General features: G+C 35.5%; 2 protein-coding genes and 1 long non-coding RNA gene across 3 annotated transcripts; 1 reads left to right on the top strand and 2 right to left on the bottom strand.

Moving 5' to 3' along the window:
• Positions 1-85: 85 nt before the first annotated feature.
• Positions 86-8,373, bottom strand: LOC124439297 (protein Niban 2-like). The gene is made up of 14 exons (XM_046989521.1): positions 8,004-8,373; positions 6,579-6,703; positions 6,339-6,467; positions 5,803-5,917; positions 5,420-5,575; positions 4,613-4,725; positions 4,067-4,168; positions 3,612-3,774; positions 3,035-3,117; positions 2,772-2,876; positions 1,730-2,020; positions 1,324-1,431; positions 1,144-1,255; positions 86-755 (listed from the first exon to the last, which is right to left on the bottom strand). The coding sequence occupies exons 1-14, from the start codon at positions 8,050-8,052 to the stop codon at positions 586-588; spliced, it is 1,821 nt and encodes a 606-aa protein (XP_046845477.1). The 5' UTR covers positions 8,053-8,373; the 3' UTR covers positions 86-585.
• On the top strand, positions 4,999-6,043 carry LOC124439304. The gene is made up of 2 exons (XR_006946341.1): positions 4,999-5,195; positions 5,265-6,043. It is a non-coding gene; the product is annotated as an uncharacterized LOC124439304 (long non-coding RNA).
• An 893-nt stretch (positions 8,374-9,266) lies between the features above and the next one.
• Positions 9,267-14,714, bottom strand: LOC124439298 (probable E3 ubiquitin-protein ligase makorin-1). The gene is made up of 18 exons (XM_046989522.1): positions 14,675-14,714; positions 14,546-14,566; positions 14,270-14,345; positions 14,090-14,172; positions 13,904-13,982; positions 13,738-13,821; positions 12,823-12,867; positions 12,578-12,676; positions 12,435-12,478; positions 11,937-12,016; positions 10,782-10,845; positions 10,623-10,705; positions 10,403-10,481; positions 10,296-10,338; positions 10,123-10,190; positions 9,802-9,875; positions 9,635-9,719; positions 9,267-9,528 (listed from the first exon to the last, which is right to left on the bottom strand). Exons 1-18 carry the CDS (start codon positions 14,689-14,691, stop codon positions 9,459-9,461), a joined length of 1,194 nt encoding a protein of 397 aa, XP_046845478.1. The 5' UTR covers positions 14,692-14,714; the 3' UTR covers positions 9,267-9,458.
• Between the last annotated feature and the right edge of the window lie 1,513 nt (positions 14,715-16,227).

The following is a 16,227-nucleotide window of genomic DNA, read 5'->3' as shown; positions in this document are numbered from 1 at the left end:
TTGCTTGATTCCACAAAAACTAACGCCAATTCTTACAATTAACAAGGAAGAGTTGTCAGTCCAACGAACTATAACCATTTAAAACTTTTACCCTTACAGAACTTTTACTTTTACGAACGTAACTATTATTTACAATCATCGTTTGAAATATTCAACTCTTAAATTCTTAAAATGATGTTCTAAATCACATTTTCACAATATTTACTTCTTCAACAATAGGAAACTGACACAAAAGTAATGACGTTTGACGTCATTAGAGGACAGTTCTTGATAAATGATGAAACTCACGGACATGTTTACAGCCTTAGTAAATCATCAAGGCACGTGCCACCTGAATTTGATCAAAATATTTCTTTACTCATTTAGATTAACTTCTTAATCCACACGCAGACGGCCAAACACATGCACATTCAATACGAAAAGAAGAATATTTTTCACCAGTAAATCATAGTTTGGTGTCTCGTTCTAACGTCAGATGAATTTCTTGCATGTCATCAATATTGTACAAGTAACGCTCACAGTAATCTGCCTGAATAGGCAGGCTAACTGAATGATTGTTCAAGCCGCCTTTACGCTGTTCACCTTTTACGCCATTTTTGTCTGCGGATACGACACTCTTCGTTCGAGACCAGCTTCGCTACCAGAATCTTGAAATTTCGTCTGTCGGCGAATGAACTTTGGGAATGTTTTACGCCTACTTTGGCGTAAACTTGATTTAAACGAACGTTGTTTTGCATCGTCTTTTTTCAGCAAAACTTAAAGATAATTGTAAAAAAATAGGTACACATGCGTCTTCTCAGCTCCCCCCTCCCCCAAATTTAGAAAAAATTATCACTTTACGCTCTAAGTTTTAAAATTTGAAGCGCTCAAACGTGAAAAGCGCATACAATCAGACTGGAAAAAATGAAAAACCTGTAAAATGGTAAAAGTTTAACACTTTCCATAAAGGCAAGCATTTTAAACTATGTAAGTTAATCATTTTCCTTAAAATGACCAACATGTTAAACTATACAAGTTTACTCATTTCCACAAAGTGACAAGCATGTTATAAGAGTTCAGCCATTTGCAAGAACATATATTTCACATTCCCTTGCTTCAACTAGTTACTATAGCAACCCTGTCAAACCTCCAACTTTACCTTACCTTGCCTTATAAGATCTTCAACGGATCGCTCAACAAGAACTCTATATTCGTTATTGGTATTGATGACGACCTTGAGATGTTCAGGAATTACCTTTTCCGCTGATTCAACTTCCTGTAAAAAAAAAATCTTGAAACGGCAGGCAGAGCAAGCAATCTGGTTGTAAATCCTAAGAATTTTACCATTGTGCATTTTTCATGGATATTTCGGTGCACGTATGGGATAAATATGGTCTTTAATGTATCCATATTGAACCTGTACATGATTTCCTTCACATTATTTTCAAACATCTACATAGAGATATAAATTTGGTTCATTAACATACAAATACAATACAAACTACCTAATAGTTATAATAAAAGATCACGCCATATTGTATGTTTTCCTGTGACGTCATTACTGCCATGTTCGTAGATTACTTCGTAAAGCCGATGCTCAAATGAGTCAACATAAAATTCATGCACAATTTATTTATTTTCTAGTTTCTACAAATACGGTAGCCAGTAAAAACACTCTATAGTTTCATTGATTGAAACAAACTGTGTCACGCAAAGCTTTTTAACACTTTTCAAAACCTTGTTCACATACGTTATTTGCAATCTCATCGTCTAAATTTTCGATCATCATCCGCAACTGTTTGTGTTTCAACTTTCCTTCGACTTCGTTCGACACTTCAAAAAATTTCACTTCGAATGTGTTCACTAACGCGTCCATGACACGTCTCAGCTTGTCCTGAGCCCGCAGCATCATCGCCGTTGCATCAAACGTGTTTATGTCCACTTGGAGTGACGTCAGCTCTTTTTTCAGGGAATCGAGGCACTGATAAGCCGAAGCCATCTCGGACGGAGTTCTAGCTATCATGTCCAAGGAATGCACGTACTAAATATGAATAGAGAAATTGTATGAATAAATAAATTGCCAACATGTAAATATATTATTTTTTTGTCGCTTGCATACCGCTATGCTCAATGATTCATGATGGGTAATTTCTAGGCGATTACATTCTTTTTGTTTATGGTTTAACTATTTTAGTTGGAAGTTATTTTATCTGACCCTTTCTGAAGTGCATCAATATATTATTATAAAGCAACCACGTAATACCTTCCTACGCAATCTTAGGTAGTCATCATGTGTATAGTCATCACGTGTATCTATGCAGTTATCACGTGTATATTGAAATGAAGTAATCAGAGAGAGAACCAGGGTGAAAGATGTCATCCAAACAGCAAAAGAAATGAAAGGCAGATGGGCAGGCCATGTGGCAAGAATGGAAAACAACAGATGGGCCAAATTGACAACAGAATGGTACCCAAGAAACTGCACCAGAGGAAGAGGAAAGCCAAAGAGAAGATGGAGAGACGAGATCGAAGAGGAAACTGGAAAGACCTGGATGAGGAGAGCTAAAGACCGAATCGAGTGGAAGAAGTTGTGGAGGCCATCTGCCATCAGTGGCGTGAACGGCTGATGATGATGATGATGATGATGATATTGGTAGTCGTCATGTGTATATGGGTAGTCATCAAGTGTTTATAAGTAGTCATCACGTGTTTATAAGTAGACATCACGTGTTTATAAGTAGACATCACGTGTATAAAGGTAGTCATCACTTGTATAAAGGTACTTATCTTACTCTCAAAATTGGTATCTCAATCTCATCTCGCTGTTCAACATCTACACCGATTTCAACAATATTTCTTTCGTAAATATTTCGCACTTCACACAATGCATCGAACATCTGCAGAGGAGAAAACAGATTGCAAGAGAACTTTCAATTTAATTTATTCAACAAGCTTTTAAAAGCTTTCGCTAGAGTTTTTATTATAAATTTATTTTTTCTGAAAAACAAAAAAACATATTTTTCCCTTGGTAAGAAAATTTCATAATTAGACTTACGGATTTTTCTAGTACAGGACACATCCTCAGGATTCGTACTTTCGTATCTTTTAATGCCTCATCAAGGCACATCCTTGTTGTTCCTGAAAAAGTTACAAAACATGAACACAAGTAAGTCCTGTTAAACTGTAATTATAACTTTTCAAACACGTACCATCCCCCCCTAAAAAAACTTGTCCCTCTTCACAACAATGTATATCTTCATGACAACCCACCCACCCCTAACATCTATCCTCACCCCCATTACAAAACATCCCCACTTCATAACAAAACTACATCCACTACAACAACCCATCCACTCCATCACAATTTATCTCCGAGAACAACCGTACGTCCATAACAACATATGAAACTCCAAACATTTATCCCGAACGACAATCTAACGTAACAAATCATCTATAAAAGAACACAAAAGGTCGAACGCATGAACGTTTTTCGTTTTTCACGAATCACTTCTCTTAACTGAGCAAGTCTTTATCAAATCTTGGTTTCGGTGGTACCATAATCCTACGCATTCCTTATCATAACTCACTCACTGCACACGACTGTTTCCTCTGCATTAAATAACTAAACAAACCGTTCATTTCCCATTCGACTTTCCGACGCACAGCATCAATCTCGCGTTGTTTTTCGTACAAAGTTAATTCAATTTCAGACTTCATCTTTGATGTATTAAGTTCAAGCTTCTGCCACATGGCCGTTACAAGAGACATTAAAGAAGCGTCTAAATGTTTGAGCACCTAGATAAACAGAATATTTATAAGTCTGGATAAAGGATTTATGCTTTTTTTAGAAGAAGGGATCAATATCAGTGACGGAGAAAAATCTATAATACGAAAACAGCATAAGAGCTCTTTACAATAGCCACAATGAATGGAGTTTATTAGAGCTCCGCCGGAAGTCGTGGATTTTCCATGGAAGCTTTGCTCTGTTAGATTACCGTTTGATAATTTCAACGAGCAGAGAGTTGATTAAAACAGAAAAAAAAACGCAACGTGACCAGTACCACTAACACTGAATAAGAAATCAAACCTGATCTCTGACTTTCAACTTCGCAGACAGTCCTTTCACGTGTTTACACAGTTCAGCCATGAATTTTGCGTCAACTTTAGCACTTATGATGTCATAAATCACCTAAAAATCCCTTTCTTTATAAGAAATACGATATCCTGCAATGTACAGATGATTATTTCAAGACACCTAAAACGGTCTAACTAAACTGTCGACGTGAAAAAATATCAGCGATTATTCACAACAATATTGTGAAAACACAAGTTTTTCTTCCATTGTGCGGCTTTTTACGGTCAAAAAACATACATTGTGATCATTTCAGACTACAGAGTTCAACACGCATATTAGATATAAGTAAGCAGTAAATTTAAATTTTTTAGTGTCAAACTAAAGTCGTGCCTCTAGCTCCACAAATAATGCAGATAACATGTAACTATAAAAGCATTGAAGTACCACCGTGAAAGTTCGGTGAAGAAGTCCAGTTTGCTTTCAACAGAAATTGGAACTGACGTCACGTGGTTCATAAAGTTATCGCTCCAGTTGCCTGTATAGTTCAGTGTGTCTTACCTTTTCTTTTGTGCCTTGGTATTTGAAATGGTCAGGAAAACCATAAATAGTTAAAGTTTTATGAACTGCTTCATGAAATGTTGACTCCTCTACTGGATCGACGATATCAAGACCTAATTAATGACAAATGTAACAACTTCCTTTTGAGATACTGCTTTAGTGACATTCGTAAAACAGGAAAGTTTAAACTAATAGGGAAAACAAAAGGCTTTATTAACATAGACGACATGAATTACGACAGAAATCGTTTCAGGGAATCTTATATTTTTTGGATGTGAAATATAAAGTTGAATGGGAAAGAATTGAAGTGAGGTGTACTTGAAATTTAATTTCATACTGGCGGGCCACGTGATCAAAAAACGCAAAAAATTCGAGCACCATTTCCTGACCGTTGATTGGTTGAAATCTCAAAGTACTGTCACCAATGACTTAGAACCCAGTCTACTAGATCTCTGACTCCGCCTAAATTGTATAGTAACGTGTGAGGCAAGCCGCCATCTTGAAACGTGGCAAAACTGACGATATTTACGACAAATATCTGCTTTTGCTGTGTTGATATTGAGTCGCAAAGTGGATAATCTAGGTTTGAATCTTAAAATGATTGAGAGGATGCGTTTTTTAAGCTTCGTTTTAACTTATTTTTCATTTTTAGTTTTGCTTCTTGCCACCTTTCAAAATGTCGTCCTTGCCTCATCTTGTCACGGTAGTTAGACATCTGGAAGATTGGGTTCTAAATCATTGACGATCACGTGGTAATCGTTATTAAGTGAAATCTTAATCTGACCAAGTGGAAGATCTATCCTATACCTTTCACAGAAGCACAGCAAAGATCAAACATGTCCATCCATTCAGATTTTTCTTCCTCGCTTTCAGCATAAATGAAGAAGTTTCGAAGTTTATCATGAACGACGCCAAATGAATGGTCTGGAAATTTCTCGGTAACATCTGCTTCAGCAAATGTATCTGCACACGAAAGAAGGAAATAAAAAAAACGTATATTCAATAATGATGATGAAAGAGATATGTGGCGTAGCCAGTTTAGATTGAAATCTTTAAAGTCGTCGTACTATATCGATTAGTTGTTCTTTGACCAACTAGAATACAAGCAACAAAAATATACTTTCTATATTCGAGTAATTAAGACGATACAATCTGCAAATACGTCGATGATTGAGTGTGATGGTATTGACCTAACATTTTCGCCAATGATTTCCGCTTTCGACTTATTTCATCTTCGATGTTGGGGACAGTTCTGTAGCCACATGGATTGATAGTTCTTTTGGGTTTTAGTCCCTTGTCATAGGTCTGAAATAGCATGTTAAAAAACGTGGTTGGCTAAAATGGATAGTGTAAAAATCAGCTCGCCAGAAACAGTTGAAAATCGACGATTTTTTTTCAAAGAGTTGGTTCATTAAACTACTTCTGCCACAATTTGTTCTTGGTTAAATGCCTCGTAAAATTAGAAACTGGAAAATTTTTCGAAAACAAGTTCGACAAAAAGTTTCATCCGGTCAAAAACAGTTTTAAGGTGATTATTGACCCTTCCTGAAGCACACCCTTACAAAAAAGCTCGGCACTCAGTGCAGTCTCACTCTGAGTGATTGAATTGGGTGTTATCAACTATCATCTTCATATTTTGATAAAACCCTCATTACATGTAAGAACAGAATGGCAATATGTCCCTATTCTATTGAAATGAGATAAATTGCCATTGATTTTTCGTCACCTCCTTGTTTTCATAGTAATCAATCAGGTAGTTTGATCGCACGACAAAATATCTCCGTCGCCAACTTTTCACAATAACCCCTTGTTTTGTAAGATAGCCTTTCTTTATCGGACATTCGAGTCGTTCCCACTGAAGCAAAGACGGTAAAAAAATTAATATAAGTATTTTTATATGCTAAACAACAACATCTGAACAGGAAACAAATATTTAACCAAGCTAAGAATGCAAGCGTTTACTAACTGGACAAAATTTGAGAGAAAACGAGAAGTCATTTTCTGGAGTTTCTTCGCTACATTTCAATATTTCACCACTATATGCAGTTATATATTCTGATTCAAACGTCTCCAACATGGACTTTACAAGATCTATAAAATATATATATTATCTTAATTTTATATTGGTCAAGAAATGGGAATGTTTCATGCATTAATTTCAATGGAAATTTTTTCATGGTCGGAAAATATATAAGTGTCAAATTTAACTTTGGAAATTTTATTATATTTTTGGATGTTCCTAATATGATGACACGAGAAAGTTATTGATTGCAGTAATTATTTATGCAACGCTCTTGGGCATGTCTATGCTAACACGCTAACAGCAAGGTTCTTTGTTGACAAAATGGACTTTGAGCTGCATTGTTCTCTCATGGGTCGACAGCCACATTGTTTTAACTTTCTATTTCACTTTTGAATTTTTACGTTTCATTCGATATTTCTATAAAGCACAAAGGTTATCAATATTGGAAAAAGTATTACGAAATAAAAATTATGCGCAAGCAACCATATTTAAAGGTCATAACATAATATTGCTCCTGATCTTAAAGTGATAATGCGAAAAATTTAAACTTTTTTGTCACGAGACTATACGACTTGTTATTTCCAAAGGAAACCTGCTGTTTTCTCTACAGTATTTATCAACAAGGAAACGACAGGCGAATATTTATAACTTGAACGTGCAAAAATTCACACAATTTCCAGTATTGAAATTCCGAGGAATTTCAAGAGCCTGTCGAACGAAAAAAAACCGCATTCTATGGAGGAAGCAGGCAACTAAGCCAGACTCCTAATATTGTGCTTTCAAGCACTATGAAAAAGGTTATTGCAACATGTAAGCCGACAAGGTTGTCGATTTGGCGGCCTTTTCTTTCTTTTAAGATAAATCATTGAATGCATGGGTGACTGAATCTGGACCTGTCGTGATTCACAATAAACTAAAATAGAAATGACATCAAGGCAAGAATGCTATTTTCAAATTTCAACTTTTCCTGAACAAAGAGGACCTATAATTTGTTAACATGATTCAGCATTTATTGACCGCCGGTTATAGGAAGTAGGTACGACATTGTTTGCGTTCACAGTCACGAAAAATCGAGATGTTTCAGGCTGGCCATGTATTTTAACACAAGGCCAACACAGTTCGTAAGTCCGAGAGGAAACTTCCTATGAGTCATGTTGTACAAAATTAAACACCTTTTAACAACTACCATATGTCACCCCATTGTAATCCAATGTTTTGATCCAATAATTAATTGCACAGTTCAAGTCAAACAAATGCATGACAATCGACAAAGCTATTCCAAAAAAAAAGCATTAAAAAACCCTAAATTGCGAAGAGCAATTACTACAATAGTTTCGTCTGACTGACGTACATCAAATAAATTCTAACCTTCTATCTCTTGACGTTTACGGCTTTCCACAGATGCAATGTTTCCCATCTCTTCCAATTGTTTGTGTCAACTTATGAGTCTACAACAGAAACACCAGCATATCCTTGCTAGTCGCGTCGTACATTGGCATAAACCAATATAATCCGGCAGCTATTTCCACTGTAAAATATTTCATCCCTTTCAGTGCAGTATAAGTTCCACATCGCCAACATCGCTTTGCATATATGTCAAACATAAACCCATTTCCGTGTACAAAAGAAATTTGATATTTCCCCTGTCGTCAATACTCATTCTGGACCCGTCGAGCACGTGCACTTGTGTTGTTGCGATATTGAACACTAGAATTCATCTATCAAACCGACAAGGTCTCGATTTTCTTCGTATCGTCATGTGAGAATTTCATTTTAGAAGAAGACAAGAACGTTTTAAAAATATAAACATCTACTAATCTATCCTTTCAATGAAGGTACAACTCTATAATTCATTAAGCAACAGTATGACATGAGGAGAATAAATCTTTAATAACTAATTTCGGTTAAACATTCAATCTCATTGTGTCAATCTCATTGAATTGTGTCAATTGAATTGTGTCAATCTGTGTCATTGTGTCAATTGAATTGTGTCAATCTCATTTCTCTGAAGTAGACTATTTTTGATAAGAAATGCGTCATATAGGGTATCATATGACTCTAAGCCACACATTTCTGTCAAGTCGCGTCATATTTGTCGATGTCCCCGCTGAGCGAGTTACTCGCCTAGCCGGGTAACTCGGCCCTTATATAAAATGAATGCATTTCCCGGTCAATCGTTTGTATGACACATCCGAGTAACTCGCCTTGCCGGAAACTCGGTTTGTGTAAGCGAGTTACCCGGCTAGGCGGGATGAATGTTTCGATATAAACGCATTTGCCGGGTAACTCGGCGAGGCGAGAAAACTGGCTATGTTGGTACGCATGCGTACTAAGCCTTGTACTTGCAGCATTATTATACAAAAACATACACATATCATAATTTTCAATTTTATATTCACCCATTCCATTTTTGCTGCGAAACTGTGAGGCTTTTTAAAATCTCGCGCCTTTACTCGAAGTTAGCATAGCCAAACTTCATTTAAGACAAATGAACGGAAGTACTAGCCGAGTTACCCGGTGCCATATAAACAGATCACTTAGTGAAACCCGGTTGAACAGATCACTTTGTCAGACCCGGTTGGCCAGGTTGTTTCACATTACTTCACCGGAAATGAGTTACACGCGTACAGCGAAAGGCGAAGGGCAGCTATTATTTATCAACACCTTACTTTGAACTAACGGTGTAACGTTTTTTACATGACACGCAAATGTTCTCTAAGAAGAATATACAATTGATGATTAAATTTCCTAGGTGTCGATCATAGTGCTGAATAATTTCTCATCGCATGCAAAAACGCTCGAAGGACGTTGATTTGATTGTTTCTACTCAAACAGACTCTCAAGTAATTCCTCCAAACTTACACCATCTCTTGCTTCGATGAATTCCCAAAGACTAAAAACAAGGCACAAAAATATGCATTACGTGAAATTCGTCAACAAATACATGATACCATCCATCCCATGATGCAACTGTGTATTATTTGAAATAATAACTTTACCTCGAGGAGTTCACAATCAAACTTTCTCCTTTACTGTTGCTGTAACGGCGTATATTCACTTTAGCTATAGAACCATCAGGATTGGCTAAAGGAAAATATGAAACACATCAACATTAAACCGTATTGACATGAACCGGCCATCAGTTGGCTCAAAAACAATGACAAACCGTGCTTATAGAAACAGCTTGATCCAAAAGGGCAACTTCCTTTACCAGTGTCAAAGTACTTACATGGCTTCTTGCTGAAGGAAACGAAAAATTAAACATTGAAAATTGCTTTCAAATTTCATGGCAATTTTTTTCCTAAATTAAGACGAAAGCACAGCTCGGATATTGGAAAGCGATGTGAAAAGTAAAATAAAAAATCTCAATTTTTATAATTAACTTCGACTTTTAAGAAACTTGTGAAACAGTAAATAGAAAAATTTGCGTTCCTTTTCTGTTTGATTCGTCAACAAATAGCTTTTTTGCAAAGCAAAAAAATCAAACCTGAGAGCGTCTTTGTACATTTTTATGAGTTTCGCTTTCTCTAAAGGGTCATCAATCCAGACTTCGCTCTAACGATATAAGTATCATCAAACATTCATTACATGAAGTATTCCTCACACTGCAAGTGTTCACAATAGATAAAAATATGTAAAAAGATAGCGATGTAAACTTACAGGTATAACAAATCCAGATGATATCCGACATATTGGACACGCTCTGAATAGAAATTTGACGACATTTCGTCTTAGATTCTCAGCTGATCACTTAAGAATTTACTTACCTTACAAACTTGTCTTTCGTTTTTGATGAACTTCTCCATTTTCTGATGCAAGTTAAACAAAACGGGTGATTGCACTCAGCTGAAAAAAAAATGAAAAACTCCCCATCATTTTGTTAGATGTCGGTGTTTTTATTGTACGAAGAAATTTCTTCCATGTTGAAGCTGTACAAAAATCTATGAAGTGTTCCTAACTTAACCAAAATGTTCTACGGCGACTTACGAAGTATCCCGAACCGTTTATCCTTAGAGTCTGGATTCAACCGAATCTTATCCAAACATATCCCGCAACATACTTCGTCACTTCTACAAAAAGCGGTTCAATCTCTAAAAAATCCCGAATTTGATCAAGACTCAATTTTTTTCACAGCTAGCTACTCACTTCTGCACGGCAAATGAATAATTCATATCGTCTTCAAGCCATTTCATACATTCACTACGATGTTCTATGATTAAAACGTTATCTCGTAAGTGACAATTTGAGCGTTTGACTCGTAACTATCGGTAGAATAATCTCAACAACAATTTAATAATGATAACCTTTAAACAATACATGCACAGTACAATTTACATTTTATATATATCATATAAGTAGAAAATTGAAGAGGAATCTCAACTAGATGAAAGTGCTTAGGATTATTAATGGTCATCGGAGGATCGTGAAGATTCTTAAAATACAAGCAATAGTCTTATCTTTCAGTAGCTCAGGATCATTTATGGTTATGAAAGGATCGTGAAGTTTCTTATAGTACAAGTCATAATCTAAACTTTCTGTTACAAGTCAGGATCATGTATGATCATACGAGGATCGTGAAGTTTCTTATAGTACAAGTTATAATCTAAACTTTCTGTTACAAGTCAGGATCATGTATGATCATACGAGGATAGTGAAGTTTCTTATAGTACAAGTTATAATCTAAACTTTCTGTTACAATTCAGGATCATGTATGATCATACAAGGATAGTGAAGTTTCTTATAGTACAAGTTATAATCTAAACTTTCTTTTACAAGTCAGGATCATGTATGATCATACGAGGATAGTGAAGTTTCCTATAGTACAAGTTATAATCTAAACTTTCTGTTACAAGTCAGGATCATGAATGATCATACGGGGATAGTGAAGTTTCTTATAGTACAAGTTATAATCTAAACTTTCTGTTGCAAGTCAGGATCATGTATGATCATACGAGGATAGTGAAGTTTCTTATAGTACAAGTTATAATCTAACCTTTCTTTTACAAGTCAGGATCATGTATGATCATATGAGGATAGTGAAGTTTTTTATAGTACAAGTTATAATCTAACCTTTCTGTTACTAGTCAGGATCATTTATGATCATTGGAGGATCGTGAAGTTTCTTATAGTACAAGTTATAATCTAACCTTTCTGTTACTAGTCAGGATCATTTATGATCATTGGAGGATCGTGAAGTTTCTTAGAGTACAAGTTATAATCTAACCTTTCTGTTAAAGGTCAGGATCATTTATGATCATTGGAGGATCGTGAAGTTTCTTATAGTACAAGTTATAATCTAACCTTTCTGTTGTTCAGGATCATTTGGATCCAAACAATAACAATCACAAACTTCACAACGCAACCCATGAAGAAATGGACAACTGCAACAGATCATTCCATTCCAATATAAAGATAATAAATCCACAAATATAATAACTAAACTACTGTTCATTGAAATGATGTGGGTTACCCCTTGCTATCACTATATGTACCTACCCAAAACTTAAATACAATTTACAAGTTACCCCTTGCTATCACTATACGTACCTACCCAAAACTTATATACAATTTACAAGTTACCCCTTGCTATCACTATACGTACCTACCCAAAACTTATAAACAATTTACAAGTTACCCCTTGCTATCACTATACGTACCTACCCAAAACTTATATACAATTTACAAGTTACCCTTGCTATCACTATACGTACCTACCCAAAACTTATAAACAATTTACAAGTTACCCCTTGCTATTACTATACGTACCTACCCAAAACTTATATACAATTTACAAGTTACCTGTCACCATCACTACATGTACCGACAGCTGCAAATGGACACAACTGAAATTTAAAACAAAATAGTTGAGAATAATCATTGCAAAACCTTTGTGAAAGCAAAGTCAACCACAGATTTACCATTACTACTTTTCATGAACTTACAATTGTCCCGGCTTCTTCATCAGTCATTTCATCAACACATGTCAATTCAATGCCAGTCCTTGCAACATCAGAGTACGAAAAGTCCTCCTTGATGGCACTCTAGAAGAAAGAAGCAGTTAAGGCATTAACATATATTTCAGAATTTACTTTTAGTTACACTGAAACATCAAAACAGAGAAATATGCTTAATAGAAGAATTGGTTAGAAAACTAAGTCAAAAAATTTGTGTACATGATTTTGTATACATTTTTCAACTCTGAAGAATTGTTCCTTGATTGATATTTTGTTCCCTAAAATGGCAAAGTGATAAAGAAACAATTATGTTAATTGCCAAACAAAAATGATCACAGCACAAAAAGTAGGAAACACCTTAGGAATTGAAATAATGAATGGAGACAAAACTTTCTGTGTGAAATTATGAAAATGAAAGATAAAATATAAAAACAACATAATATATTTGTTTAAGATATGAACCAAAATCAAAATGTTTTGTCGGTTTTTTATTGAAATTCAAAATGAGGACATCAAGTGTATTTGTAACTTTTTATTACAATCAATGCGTTTAAAATTGTACAAATTGTTTGGTTTATGAAAAAAAATGACTATTATTGTAACATACAGTACCGACCTCGAGTAACATAACTTGACTAGCGAGTATCGAATGGCAAGTGGGCAAGTGACTCAGTGTGAGAGGTTTGCAAGTGGATAAAATATTTCGCTGTTTGCAAGTAAATCGAAATAACTCGAAATAACTTGGAAAAATTTCTTTCTCCGCAACTGCATCGCGAGTCACTCGCCCACTCGCCATTTGATACTCGCGAGTCAAGTTATGTTACTCGAGGTCGGTACTGTATAAGGATTCTCCTACAATAAGAACAGTTCATGTCGTAATTTTTAGAAAGTGTGGTAAAATTTGTAAAAAAAAACAATGTTAAATTGTACCTAAGGACAATCACCCACATCTGTACATTTGTACACATTTGTACACAGACAAATAGACATAGGTACACACAGACTCACATAGATACACATATGTACACACACAAATAGACATAGGTACACACAGAGTCATATGGATACACTGTAGATACACATTGGTACACATAGGTTCACTCATTAGGAGAGACCTGCAATATTTTTAACTGCAAAAATGTGCTTACTGGAACAAATGTTGGTGCCTCTGCCCAATTAAAGATTTTCTCATTTTCACATTGTTTAGTAGATCCTTTGCTTAAAGAAACTAGCTACAAAGCAAAGAATAAAAAAGAACTGCTTTGAATCTCATTCATTTTATGAAAATGACACAAAATCAAAAACCATGTTTACCTTTGAAGGACGTTCACTGACTAAATGTTGAAACAGTTTCTCATTCGACACCAAAGTCTTTGGCTTCTCAAAGTTCTGCCTACAAATAAGAAAAGCTATTTACATATAGTGCAGTGTTAAACTTGATACGCTATTGTTAAAAACTACTCATTAATCAAGTCCCGATGTAAAAGCCATACCATTTACCTTGTTTTCCTGTCTGCTTTAATGTGATCAAATCTACAATTGGCTCCATATGAGCAAGTTCCTTGCAAGTAAAATCTGCAGGTCTAAACACACATAATACCATACTGTTGTGTATTCAAGATAAAGGGATTGAAAATGTTAATATGAGTTAGAGAATGAGATGGGCAAGGAGACATTTACCATGTCTGGACGAGTTGAACGATCATGAGAAAAACTACAGTTTTCACCTCGCTGGCATACACCGTTTTGAAAATACCTACCAAAACAAATAAATTCGAGAAAATAACTGAGAAAATAATTACGCCTTTCCCCAGCACATAAGCAACAAACAAAATTTTAGTTGTATAGCATAGGCTGCTTTGCAAATCACGTAAAACAGTTACTTTGACATGACAGACTCTAGAAAGTAAAGCAAGGAAATATTGTGATAATTTTAGCGACTTTTGAAGGACTTACTTGCATAGAACGTCTGTTTTGCTAAAATAAAGAAACATTAATATGATTAAAACAAACAGCCAATACCATCTTCGTCAGCAAAATCATATTATACTTTAAAGAAAATGCATCTTGCTAAAAAAATTTTACCTGATGCCGGTCGCCATGTTGGTGAAACAAATTTGCCGACTCATCACTATTTTGATCGGCCCAGTCCTTTTATCTGTCATTCTCTTTCTCCTTGGATGGGATTGGGAGCATTGAGTTCTACAAGACCTTATAGAACTTATAAGAACTTATAAGAACTTAAGGTCTTATAGAACTCAATGATTGGGAGCAATGGTTGGGATACACAGATAAGCAGCCTACTGTATCTCTTTCCTCGCTTGACATACTATCTTCTACTATATGTTTGTACATGCAGATCGTCCATAATAGGCGAGTGGACTTTTGGTGTAAGTGTTGACTAACGTGTCGACAATTGTGATTTTCACTAAACCACTGGTGGTTATTTTTACCCTTCTGATTTCCTCAGAACTCATTTATTTCAGCAGGGTCAAAACGCAACTCCATCCTCAGCATTCTAGCTTGTTTTTTCCCTATCGACGCCGAATCTTAGATCCTACCTCGGCTATAACTTACTGTGGTATTAAACAATGGATTGATTGTACAAGCAACTAAATTGACACTACATGTTTGTAAATGTAGATCGTCCCCAGGTTGGTATAGTCCTGAGAAGGACTGTTTTTGTTGTTGTTGACTGACGTTTTCGACAAGGTTGTCAAAACGTCAGTCAACAAAAACAAAAACAGTCCTTCTCAGGACTATACCAACCTGGACGATATACATTTACAAACATGTAATGATACTCCCGGGTTCAAACCATTTACTTTATTAAATTAACACTACAAGTCTACAACCCATTATAACGTTTTCGAAGAAGGAGTTCTACCACTGTCCATCATTAGAACGAGGCAGTCAAATGCAACCAACAAAAAAACACAATGTTTTTTTAACAATAACAATCAGGACAGCTGCTCTGGACGTCATCGTGAGCATTATCCACTGTTAAGTCATCCGTAGCACATAATCAAGTCATTCAGCGTCCGCGTTCAAAGCAAACGGAGGCACGCCAAGAAGATCCAGTCTTGTTCCAATTTGTTTCATTGAGAAAAGTCACGAGTATACATTTTAGGTATGTTATCTTTAATACATTAAGTTAATCTTAATTGCAATGCATTTCTCAGCAAATTCAATGCAAACTTATGTGTTTGCGCTATTGGCAAATGCCTAATTAAACAACTGATCGGTTTTGTCAGAAAATATGAATAAAAGCTTCATCATTCATCTAAAATGATCTAACTAAAACTGACTTTAGTTAAACACATGTTGAAGTTTGGCTTAACTGGTATCGATAAAGAATCTAAACGTAGAAATCCTAACTCCATAGCGATATTCTGACGAGACAGGGTCTTATTAACGTATCTAGATAACACATCTTAGACAAAGGATTTGAACATACAAATCTTCGGGATTAGTAATATTGTCATAAAATGGATGTATCGCTAAACTTTCAATATAAACCACAAGTATTTGTATTAAAATTTAAACTTACTCAAGTGCCGATTCGCTAGAGTGAGCACAATGCATTTGACTGGCTATACTTCGAAAAAACTACGCAGATAAATCAAGTGATGCCTTTC

This window comes from Xenia sp. Carnegie-2017, unplaced genomic scaffold (assembly GCF_021976095.1).
Source record: "Xenia sp. Carnegie-2017 unplaced genomic scaffold, XeniaSp_v1 HiC_scaffold_19, whole genome shotgun sequence".
Taxonomy (NCBI): Eukaryota; Metazoa; Cnidaria; class Anthozoa; order Malacalcyonacea; family Xeniidae; genus Xenia; species Xenia sp. Carnegie-2017.
This window is presented reverse-complemented; position numbering and strand designations above follow the sequence as displayed.

Excerpts from the sequence above, each read along its gene's own strand:
- LOC124439298 (XM_046989522.1), bottom strand. Across the intron at positions 12,017-12,434 it reads ACATGTAGTGATGGTGACAG|TTGTCCATTTCTTCATGGGT; the intron begins GTAACTTGTAAA and ends GATCTGTTGCAG. Across the intron at positions 10,846-11,936 it reads TGATCCTGAACAACAGAAAG|AACATCGTAGTGAATGTATG; the intron begins GTTAGATTATAA and ends TTTTAATCATAG.
- LOC124439297 (XM_046989521.1), bottom strand. The coding sequence starts at position 8,052 with ATGGGAAACATTGCATCTGTGGAAAGCCGTAAACGTCAAGAGATAGAA. Across the intron at positions 5,576-5,802 it reads ATCATTGGCGAAAATGTTAG|ATACATTTGCTGAAGCAGAT; the intron begins GTCAATACCATC and ends TTTCGTGTGCAG. Across the intron at positions 1,432-1,729 it reads ACGATGAGATTGCAAATAAC|ATGTTTGAAAATAATGTGAA; the intron begins GTATGTGAACAA and ends ATCTCTATGTAG.